The following is a 12344-nucleotide window of genomic DNA, read 5'->3' on the forward strand; positions in this document are numbered from 1 at the left end:
CCCCAAACTGTTGATTTTGGTCAGCAAACCACTGAACCGGCCAGTTAACCGTTCAAACGGTTTTGACCGTTTTTCAATTTTTTTATTTTTTTATCTTTTTTATCAGAACGGGCCGACCATTCAGGTCAAATGGTCTGACTGTTTGACCCAGTAACCGGATCCCTGACCGGTTCGGTCACCAGGTCGATTTTAAAAACCATGGTTCTACCATTTCCCAATTATCTCCTTATCATATCCCAATAGTTCACAATCCACATAAACAATTATGGCATGTCATGTATACATGTGCATAAACATTATTTGTCATATGATACTTATGTTCAATTTTATTCATATATTTCAAAAAAAGAAAAAAATATATATATTTGAGATTCCCTATCCATCATATATGGATTTTTCAATCATACCTATATGTATCCAGATACAGTTTCTTAAAATTGCATATTTGATACTTTTTGCATTTTTAATAATATAAACGTTGTCTCTAATAATATGTAATGTCGCTTAAGTCATCATTTCTTCCTCTACTTGTTTAAATGTTCAGCTATTGCTCAAATGTAGATAATGGTTACACTTTACCCTATCAACAAATTGATGAATCAACCATATCCTTGTGATGTATTACCAAGTCTTCAACAGTTTAATGACATCAAACAAGAAGTCAACACTAAACAACTGCTTGCGATTAAACATCAGCAGCTCTTAACCACTACATTGCTTGACAAGAATATAATTTGTAGCCTTCTATCATGACAAATTAATCTATTTATATTGTTTCCCTTTTCTTTGAAATTGCTTCTTTCTTTGTCATCGTCCAAAATGCTGCATAGTACCGATTCTGCAATTTATGAATAATTACTTAGTGGCCACGGATCAATTTATAGATGAAATTCATCCCATAATGTAAAAGATTTCTGGAGTCTTGCATTAGGCAACATCTGTAGTGCGTTTTATCTATTGAGCCTACAATTCAAGACCTAAAAGGTCTCATAGTTTTTGATCATCCTCCCTCCAATACAAAATATTTATTTGGGACAAAAGAAAGAAGGAAATGAAGCACAGCCAAAGAAGCATGCAAATTTGTACATCGAATGGAATACTTACTTGCATCATGGATCGAGAGTTTGCAGTGTACGTAGTTTCAATAGTCTTTTCTCTCTGATGATAGCAAGAATTGATCAGGCACACATAATCATTAGCCTCACTGATGATTTACAAGAATAAAAGTAAACATGCATCTTACCTCTAATTGAAATCCATAATGGAATGCAACCCTCTTCACATCTTCCAAACTAATTTCAATGGACATCTCCTAGAAAGAATACAAAAGGAAAAGAACAAGGACATTTAGTGAGTAATGAGTTATTGCCTGGAGAGGCAGGGGGAAGGGGATGGAGGGTATAGCAAGTTACATCATCTGGTCCATATGCATCTGCGAAGTGATAGAGTAGGGGGCCCAAGTTTATCCATACCTAGGAATATAAAAATTAGCATAAAATATGTTTCAATTATGAAAAAAAGGGACAAGAAAAAGGTTAGCTATGTAGGATGAAAGAGAACTAATTAGCAATAGTAATATAGATCGTGAGAGATCTTATAGATTGAACAGAGCAGGCAGCGACCAAATGATAAATTAAGTCCCAAGGAATTAGAGTATAAGATACTGAAGGGCAGCCCCCAGTTATTACTTCTTTACAGCTTAAACTTACTCCACCATCTTTTAGGATCCTTGATATGATCTCGATGTATTCAACAATGTTGTGTGCCGTATCAAGGAAGAAGCAAGTCACTACAGCATCCCAAACTCCTGCAAGCATACCAGAAGGGCCACCATAACAATATAAGTATTAATTAAAATATCAGAAGCTGACATGAGAAAAAACATCCTGCAACCGACAAATTCCCCATTTTCCTATGACATGAGAAAAAAAAAATCCTAGGATAGAAATGTTGGGAGGGGGGGTATTTGATAGCCTCACGTAATCTGTAATACATGCTTCAAATACCCAGTTCTTCATGTGAAAAACTTTTCTCCAACAATAATAATAGTAAATCAAAGAGATGGTATGATTACAAGCAAATAGAAAATAGAGAAATAAAAAAGCAAATGCAAGAAACAACATTTATGTGGTTCGGCAAATTGCCTACGTCTATGGATGAAAGAAGCAAGAGAGAAAACCCTAAGAGCCAAAATACCTTGCTCAACAAAATATCCCAACACTGGTTTTCAAAATACCTCTTCATCTCACCCCCAAATCTCTGTCACTCTTGCAAAAAGAAAACCCTCACCAAAAATCAATATACATACCTAATAGGTTACCCAAAAGATACCCAATAAGAGTTGGTTCCCAAAAAGGACACCACTCCCCAAAAAGGAAGGTATTGACTACATCCAATTGATGTAGATCCCAAGAAAAGTTTGGAATCCAGAGCAAAAGTATCCTTGTAGTCAATACCTTCCTTTTGGGTGAGCCACTTTGCAACCAACCTAACTTTGTATGTTTCAATCAAACCATCAACCTTGTGTTTGATTGTGTACACCTACTTGCACCCCACAATGTTCTTCCCATCTAGTAGATCCAATAGCTCCCAAGCTTTTGCTCTCAATAATGCTCTCGTTTCTTCATCCATAGTTTTCTTCTATTTGGTATCAATAACAACCTCTAAAAACCTAGGAGTAGAGACAGAGGACAGGGCACAAACAAAAAAGTGATAGACAGGAGATAAATGAGAGTATGAGAAAAATCTATTTATAGGATAAAGAGTGCAGGATCAAACTGGTTTCCACAAAGCAAATAGGAAGATCTGAATCAGAGCTAGTGGATGCAGGATGAGAAACCATACCTTGGTTGGTTAGGATGAGAACACCCAATTTATTGCAGTTAGGAACTAACAAATCTCTCTTTCTTTTGCTTCCTAAAACACTTACATCACAACACTTAGGAGCAGTGCCTTCTGTGCAAGGAGTATTACCAACACGGGTCCTATCAATTGGAGGCCCAACTGGACAAGTAGACTCAGTGAGCTCGTTAGGAACCGAATTAGTTGCAGTTGAAAGAGGAGCAGCAATAAGGACAAAAGGATTAGCCCCTAAGGAAGTCTCTTCCACTCCACTAGTCTCTCCCTAAAGTCCCTAAAGAGGATTTTGATAAGGGTGCCACCTTTTGTAATGAACTTCCTACTAGTAATTGGATCAAAAGCACTAATCCCTTTTGAGTAGGAGAATAGTCCAAAAACACCCTACAAATTGCCTTACATAGTTTTCAAGGCGCCAAGGCGACCATGGGGCGCCCAGGCGCCTAGGCGGGCACCTAGCCCTCTCCTAGGCTATGGAACTTAAAAATAAGAAGCCGATGGATTTCTACCCCTTCTGTACTAGTTTTTTTGGTTTTATGTATTCTGCACTTACTTTTGTGCTTGTGTTTCATGCAGTGTTGCTTGATGAGAACAATTACTAAAATAAAAGAAGAAAATGAAGAAGAAAAGTAAGGGGCGGAGCTGCTGTTCTAGACCCAGAAAAAGAAGGTGAAAAAATATTAAAATAAAAGAAAAAATATGAAGAAAAGAAGGGGCTCTGCCCCTGTTTCAGATATCAATGATGAGAACAAAAGAAGGGCTGAAAAATGCAAGAAGCTAAGAACAAAAGAAGGGGGCGGAGCCCCTGTTCTAGGCCCAGAAAAGCTGGTGAAAAAAATACTAAAATAAAAGAAGACTATGAAGAATTTCAGACACAAATAATGAGGGAAAAAGAGCTGAAAAGAAACAAGAAATTTCAGAACAAAAAAAGGGGGCGGAGCCCCTGTTTTAGTCCAATAATATGATTCAAACCAGGAAAGAAGAATGGTTTTAGTCCAACAAGGAAGAGAACAATAGGGCGTAACCACTGTTTTAAACCAGTGGAAAAAGAGAACAAAACGAAGGAGAAAACTGATTAACTGACCTTGACTTAGAGGATTGTGTCGGAACGATGGAGGGCTGTTGTTCTCTCTTCTTCCTCATTTGATTCTTTTGTCAAAGTGAAACCCTTGAGATATTTTGTTTTTACTTTCCTCGTAACAAAAACATGATAACATGCAACATGTCCTATACATGTGTTTCAGTCCCCTCAACATGTGCCTAATACATTTTCTCTTGGCGTTTGGGCGAGGCGCTCCTTGAAAAGCACCTAGTTGCCTAGGTGTCGCCTTGACAACTATGTTGCCTTAGGATCCAGCATCATGGTTCACTTAAGATCCTCAACATGAATGAAACACACACAACGAAAAACCTTTGGTGGTAAAGAAAAACAGTTTGACCTAGACATGGAACATAGAAGGTGGTCTTCATACCGAATAGTCGAGATAATATCCTGTTGGTCAAATAAGATATAGTGAGAGCAACATGAGACCAGAACTTCTTTGGAACCTTGCTTTGAAACAAGAGGAGCACATGCAATTTCTAATATGTCTATTTTTTCCTCTCTGCAACTCCATTATACTATGGAGTGTAACTACAAGAAGATTGATGTAATGTTCCCTCATCTTCAAATAACACATTCAGAGGGTTCTTGAAATAATCGCCAGCATTGTCAAAATAGAATTGTTTAATCTTCTTCCCAAATCGATTCTCAATCATCTTGCAAAAGACTATGGAGATCCTAGGTACCTCCTCTCTTTCTTTCTTCAAGTAAATCGAAGTACACCTCATAAAGTGATCAATAAAACTAATAAAGTAACGATAGTCATCCATTGAAATAATTGGTGAAGGACCCCACACGTCAAAATGAACCAAATCAAAAGGAGCACTAACTTCATTACTATAGCTTGGATAGTTTATTCTACAATGCTTAGAAAATTCACATACTTTACAAAAATAAATTCTCAATTGGCACTCTTTCAAATAACTTTGGAAACAGAACTCTTAACAACATAAAAGACAAATGAACCAATCTGGCATGCCATAGATAGTCCACTAGACTCCTTGCATTCACCGTTATGACTTGTTGAAGCTTTAAGAGCTGAATTGATATCTTCATTAGTTAGTAGGGACAACCAACCCCCAAAACCACTCCCAACCATTTGATTTGTCAACTGGTCCTAGAAGACAATTTGTAGGAAAAGAGTCACAATACAATCCATGGTCTTGGTGATTTGAGAGACTAAAAGCAAATTAGTAGTAAAGTTGGGAACATGCAAAGCAGACTTAAAAGAAAGATCCTTTCAAATTGAATATCCCCTTTTCCATGAATAACGAAAAGATAGCCATCAACAACTCTCACTTTATCTTGTCCAAAACCAAGATGGTAAATTGAGAAATAGGAAGAATTATTTGTCATGTGTTCAGAGGTCACTGAGCCAATGGCCCCTGAGCCATAGGATTAAGGCTGAATGGCACTAAGGCCAAAAGCAATACTTGTCTTGGCAAAGGATGAAGAGGATAGTGGATTGTCTCAATCGAGCCATAGCATGATTGAGGATGTCTACCTCTTTGGCTGTGAATTCAGGGAGGCTATTAGGAGTAGTGGTTTGTCCCAGACAAGAAAAAGCACTAGGGTTGCAGACTTTTGCAGTCCATCCATCATATTCTAACTTGCTATATCACCATATGTTCCTTGATCCCGAAAATTGAAGGAGCTACAAACTTGAAAGATTTCAGACCGATTAGCCTCCTGAACATACTCGGGATTGAGTCCAGTGAGGAACTCAAAGGCCTGATTTCTCTCCACTAACTTCCTATGAGTCTCAGCATCTTTAGTACACCCCCACACAACAGTTTCCATCAAGTCGATCTCCTGGCAAAGAGATTTCAGCACAAAAAAAAAATCAGCCAATGGTTTCTCCCCCTATCTTAAATTATTGGCATCATTAGGCCCTAGCAACATTCAACTTCTGAGAATAGGTCTTTATAAATGTTTCCAATTGCTATCAGAACTGAAGATTAATCTCAACAAGAGTGACAATTGGTGTAGGGGAGGTCCAGCAATCAGTTTTTGAAATGTGTGCCAGCTCGTTGGGTTGTTTGATTGGGGAGTTCCCCCTTTCTTATCTTGATTTGCCTATCGGAGCTAGGGCAGTTGCCTCCTCTATTTGGCAACCTGTATTGAATCGAGTTGAGCAAAGTCTTTCTGGGTGGAAGGGGCAAGTATCTTTCTTTTGGTGGGAAGATCACCAGCTTGGTGATAGAAGAAATAGAAAACCTTTAAATGGAGTTTCTGTAGAATGTTAAGGTGGAGAATAAATATCATTTGGTTAAATGGGAATAGCCAAGTATAGCTAAAACAGATGGGGGGTTGAGCATTAGGAGGGTGGGGATGTTCAACAAAGCATTGTTGGGGAAATGGGTTTGGAGGTTTGGGAGGGAGAGGGAGCAGCTTTGGATAAGGGATGTAGTGGGCAAATATGGGGCGGTAAATTTTGTGTGAGATGTAAGGGAAGTGAGATCTTCTTATGGGTTGAGTGTGGAAGGGGATCATGAGATTTAATTCATTACTTCTTCCGCTTATGTCTTGGAAGGTGGGGTGTGGTCCTAGTGTGAGGTTTTGGGAAGATGATTGGCTGGGGGTGGGCAGACGTTGTGAGTTGTGCCCAAGGTGTTACAGTTTTTGTAGTAAAGGGGTGTGAGTCTCTCAAATGTTATGAGGTTAGAAATAGTAAGGTGGTATGGTGCCCCACCTTTAGGAGACCATTGCTGGATGGGGAAATGGAGGAATGCATAGGGTTGCTGTCAATGCTGCCAAAGGCCATAACTGATCCAGAGGTAGTGGAAGGTTTACCGTTAAATCTCTATACGATGCATTGAATAGAAATCAGGTGGAAGCTACTTCAATCAGAGGATTTTGGGGGAAGACAGTTCCTTCAAGAGTGGAGGCTTTTGCATGACTGGTGTCAATGGCCAGGGTCCTTACGCAAGACAAATTGAAGAAGAGAGATTTAATTTTGCCAAGCAGATGTGCCTCATGTTTTTCAGAGGAAGAAGACTTATTTCATCTAATGGTTAGCTGCTGTTTTGTGAAAAGGAATATGGGTTTTTTTCTTCAAGCTTTTCAGAGCAGTTGGCTGGTCTCCTGTTAGGCCTGCAAAATATTTTTGAAGCAAGGCCAAGACTTTCTGGGAACATCAAAGTCAAAATTCTCTGGAGCCGCATATCTTTTGCTGTTTGTTGGGAGTTGTGGAAGGAAAGAAATAGAATAATTTTTATGAAGATGAAGAGTAAAAAAACTCAGTGGCAATTAGATCAAATCTTGTAGATTGGGTTTTAATTATTCCAGAATTTGAACAGATCAAAAAAGAAGATTTTGGTTCGAATTTTTGGTCTACATTGTCAAATTAATTATTGTATGGGGTTTTAGCTTGGTCTGTTTTGGAGTTCTCTTTTGTATAGCTGGGTGGTGTCATCTTGTCACCTATAGACTTCTTTACCTTTTTTATCATTAATAAATTTTCTTTTTTATTTATCTTTAAAAAAATTCACTCCCACATTTTGTATTCTACAGAATCTTCTTCTTGTTCTTTGGTTTTCCCATTAATACACCCTTGCTGCTTACATCCTCCAATAAACATCCTTGTTGATTCTGACCACTCCAATTAATTTTAATTTAGTGATCTGTAAAGGAAATTGCTCTGAAACAAGATCTAAACCTGAAGTAGAACTTGTAGCAAATTAGCAATAAGTGTCACCTCACTATTTGTACATAGTTTAACTTCATTAATGAAAGTTATAGTTGGTGGAAACACTTCAAAACATGCACTAGTACCCAGCACAATAAAAGTAACAAATATTCACCATAGGAACAAGTTTGATGGTCCAAGAGAAGAACTCAAATGCACCAAAGCAATTAATCAATTTCCTTGAACTATCAGAAAGTTCCAGCCATCTTGAAGAAGCTCAAAGGTTTCTTTTGAGCCAAGTAATAAAATAGATGATAAATTATCTTTCAAAGTATTTAATATTGATCCAAATGACATATGATCAACTTTTGCATCCAACAAAGTATCGTCAATCAACCAACACCAGTCAGTCCACTTAGCAAAGTCCCTCTTGCATGTGTAACAACCCAGAATCATGAGACTGGAAACATTCTGATTTTTCAAAAAAAAAAAAAAGAAAAAATCTTTAAAGATGCAGACTGCTTAAATGATCTTAAAAGAATCATTTTAAGGCTTATAAATCCACCTCTTCAAGCAGTTTGATTTCCTGTCTTCAAAGGAAGTTCAGTTATCTAGCATCTGACATCACCTGCATGGTGAAGGGACTAGAGGTGGGTACAAGAGGCAGACAAAGGGCTTGAATCATCTAGGAGGGTCTTGCGGTATTGTAAGTAGGCATCAGTTGGGTTGGGGAATTAGAGGGTAATTCACCAGAGGCAGCCAATGGTCATTAAGGTTTCATGCTGTGGTTAGCAGGGGCTAAAGGCATGGTTGAATCAGAGGGAGTTTCAGGGATCATTACACCTTGATTTTGTGTGGGCATTTCAAAGTCTACCAAGTTGTGGTTGGAAGGGAGTGAAGGTTGGCTTAGATCAGGAGTGTCATAATTTTTCCTCGTATTAGTTTGTGCATTTTATGATTTCTTTGAGGGAATGTGCTCTTGCATTGGCTAATAGGATTGGCAAGGTTAGGGGTGTTGTTAGTTGATGCATAGAGTTTAATGTACAGGACTTGTGGTTCGCTTCATACCTTTTGTTGTTTTCCTTTGCTTCATTTTACAATGAATGCCATGGACTTCTTGTATACCTTCTCTATTTTTATTTCAATACATTTTCTTTTACCATAAAAAACAATACCATTAGGGAAAATACAAACCACAAACACAATTGACCAATACAAGAATGTGGTTGACAGCCGTAATCGCCAAGGCAATGCCTAGCCAACAAGGCACCCTTTAAGGGTCACCCAGCACCTACATGTTTTTGTATAAGAAACCACAATATTTTTATATTTTTTATTATATGATACTTATATTATTATAATATATTATTATACTAAACTATTCATCTTGTTGAGTTATAATATTTTTATAATTCTTCTACTAGTTTCTTTTTATTATTTTCTTCAATCAACACACAAGTTGGTGTAGTCTTTAACCCTTCAAGACTTCAAAACCTGAACCACTAAGTAATGAAGAGCTTGAAGATTTTATCCAATCAACACATAAAAGCAACCGAGGAATGTAATCTACTTGTTGCTCAGCCCCTATGTTTTCTATTTTTTCTTTTCTTTCTTCTTTATCTGATCATAATTATATTGATTTTCTATGTTTCAGTAACAAGTTCATACATATGGCATGAGGAATATGGTAACTATTAGTTAAAGATTATTGTTTATTACTGTGAAACCTAGGGAACTACCCTAGTATTATTTTTTTTATTAAAAACAAACAAACAAACCCATTGCCTAGGTGACTAAGTGACGAGGCACCCCCCCAGTTGCCTTAGCTTTGCCATGGCACCTCAAAAACTATGTCTACTGCCTAAATTTCAGCTGTAGTTCTGTTTTAATAATGAACAAATCTATTTTATATATTAAGGTATAATAATGACTAAATATTTATCTTAAAACAATTATAAAAAGATCAGAACCATAGAACATCTACCTTCTTGGCTAGAATCACTATAAACTTCGACAAAATCACCACCACACATAGAAAATCCTTCAGTTATTCCTGCACTGTTTGCAAAACAAACTTGACAATTATTATTTGGCTAAAAGGGAAACATAGTGTAGTACATACTTATTGAACACTTACACTAGAATTAAGATAAGCAATGGGTAATTAGCATAATTCAAATATTATAAAGTTACTTTTCATTTATAAATAGAAAAAACAAAAGTGTCAAAGTGAAACATTAGAAAAACAATATACATCATCATCACACTGTTATCATCCAATTTATCTCAATTTTGTGGGATCATTCCACAGATTCTGTTATTTGACTCCACTTTGTAAGACCATAATTTCTTTTAAGAATGATTGTATTTTATCTTTACCCCCCCCCCCCTCCACTCTGTCTAGAGTCAATCATTCTGTTAGTTGATTCCATTTTGTAGGACCACAATTTCTTTTAAGAATGATTGTGTTTTATCTTTATCCCACCTACATGCATTCAGTTCAATAAATCCCCACCCCCCTCTTCCACTCTGTCTAGAGACAATATTTGTTAAATGAAGTTGGGTTCCCAGGAATTCAGCACTAAGTAACTTAGATGGGGCCCTGCAGGGCCTCCACATGATTCAGCATACCACTGTGTTTTCACAACTCAAAATTTTATCCTGGCTGAAAGAATTTTCTTCTAAAGAGTGAATCTACCTTAGGGGTGTTTTCTCTAGAACAAGAGTGTTTCTAGCAGCAGAAGCCCCGATAAGGCAATAACTTCAACCAATTTGGCCAAGTACCTTTCACAAACTAATAATGCAGTAGCTCTCAATGGTGTTGACGCCCAATCTAGCCTCAGATAATTGGCCACAGACCTTAGTTGTTGATCTACACAGCTCACAAGGTCACCGTATGTCCTCTCTTACTTCCCCAAGCTTGAGAAGAAGATATAAACGCATTGAATGTTTCTCCTTTTACTCTTCCTCTCTGCTCAATAGAAAAATGCAAATTTTGCCTCAAATTATTCTCAACTATGATATTGCAATATCAACAAGATTTAGGGAAATCTCCCTGTTTTTTTCTCTCATAGAGCCAACATATTGCGGATATATCAGCAATATTTCACTTTTCATTCATAAATTATCCTTCTATGATTCAAAATTTTAGAATATCAATGAAACTTTTTGATATTTCATTAAAATTATTGAAATTGTTTTAAATGTCTTATTGAAAAAACAAATGGGGATTTTGTAATTTGATGATTGAGAGAAGGCATGAATCAATCTGTGGAATCATACCAATTTAATCAGAATTAAAAATAGTACAAAATACAATAAAGCCCTTAGTTGCATGAATTTTGCAATGACATAAATACCACTCTTATATAAACAGTCCTCAAGTTGAGCATGGATAATAAACATGCCCAGCTTGCATAGATTCTTTTCAAGCTTGCCCTTTCGGAAGCCCTTTCGTCAAGCAATCAACTAATTGATTAGCTGAGAGTATAAATGGTATGCACACCTCCCTACTATCTATTAATGCTTGAACAAAATGTTTGTGCATATCTATACATTTGGCCCCATCATGTCAAACTGGATTTTGAGCGATGTTTATGGAAGCTTGATTGCAACAAGAGTTTCATTGGTTTCTCATATGGAATACCTATCTTTACTGTCAGATTCCTTGGCCATTCCTTGAATATTAAGTTTCTGCACTAGAACAAGCTACCAAGAACTACTTTATGAAATAAAATTACCTCTTACAGAAGTACAATAACCAGAACATACCAAGTCACTAAAATTCAAAAAGAAAGAGAAAATTCCATATAATAACAAAAGAGTATTTTCAATCTAACCAAAACATATAGTAACAAACAAGACAAAAGTCAAGATGACAAGTGACATTTAATGAAGAGAAGATACCTATTAAAGTCTCTGAATTTTCTCCTATTTGATTTATACAGTTCTTTGCCATGGTTTTTGGAGCCTTAAGGCTATCTTTGGTTTGAAAGAAAAGAAAGGAAATTTTGAAATATTCCAAAAGATTCCAAATCTTCCTTTGTTTGGTTCGACCTCAGGTGAAGAAAAGAAAACAAAATAAGAATATTTAAAATCACAAAAATAAGGAAATGGTATCCCCCCATTTTGGTGGGAAACCTTTTTCCCTCGAGAAAGAGGAAGCTCCAAGGAAAAAAAAAAAATCAGGTCATCTCTTCTCTTTCACTTCAGCTTACCGCTAAATGGCCCCCTACGACCATCTTCAGTCAAGTTTGATAGAAAAAATTGCAAAGCAGTCACCTGTGCTCTAGCAACTAGAGAGTCGACAAAGATTCTCAAGTGAAACCCTCATTGCAAGGTTCTTTCTTCGTCAAGTTAATTATCTTCTCTGCTACAAATATTCTTCCTTCGTCTAAGGCTGTAGATCAGGCATCTTCTCAAGTAGGAAGATCACTGTCTGATCTCTACTTCTCTCTCTTCTCTCTCCTCACCCTCTTTTTCTCTATTCTCTCCTCTTCTCTGCAAGTCGGGCTGATCTCCATGTGTTGATAAATATCTTTATTAAAGAAAAAAAAGTTTGACAGTACTCTGCGAGAAACAGAAAAAGAGACACATGTTGCATTGTACAAGACTTAACTCTCTCGTGTCACTGTTAATAAACAAATGGAACTTACCATTTCTGAATGCAAGTTTACATAAGGTTTTTCTTGTTTCGAATTGCATGTTCTTTTTTATCGTGGCCATTTTTTAGGTCAGTAGATCTAGAGTCATTTATAA

General features: G+C 36.8%; 1 protein-coding gene across 2 annotated transcripts in view; it reads right to left on the reverse strand.

The window, feature by feature from the left end:
- Positions 1-528: 528 nt before the first annotated feature.
- Positions 529-12344, reverse strand: part of LOC104588623 (uncharacterized) — a 69512-nt gene continuing 57696 nt past the window's right edge. The window contains exons 13-18 of one of the 2 annotated variants that reach the window (XM_010246641.2): positions 9571-9644; positions 1710-1807; positions 1413-1472; positions 1244-1312; positions 1105-1158; positions 529-838 (exon numbers count right to left, since the gene is read on the reverse strand). In XM_010246641.2, coding sequence (XP_010244943.1) covers positions 767-838; positions 1105-1158; positions 1244-1312; positions 1413-1472; positions 1710-1807; positions 9571-9644 — 427 coding nt within the window. In that variant the 3' untranslated portion in view covers positions 529-766. Of the gene's footprint in view, positions 839-1104; positions 1159-1243; positions 1313-1412; positions 1473-1688; positions 1808-9570; positions 9645-12344 lie in introns of both variants that reach the window. The other variant, XM_010246640.2, reaches the window with a different exon arrangement.

This window comes from Nelumbo nucifera, chromosome 5 (genome assembly GCF_055504915.1).
Source record: "Nelumbo nucifera cultivar China Antique chromosome 5, China Antique-T2T, whole genome shotgun sequence".
NCBI lineage: Eukaryota > Viridiplantae > Streptophyta > Magnoliopsida > Proteales > Nelumbonaceae > Nelumbo > Nelumbo nucifera.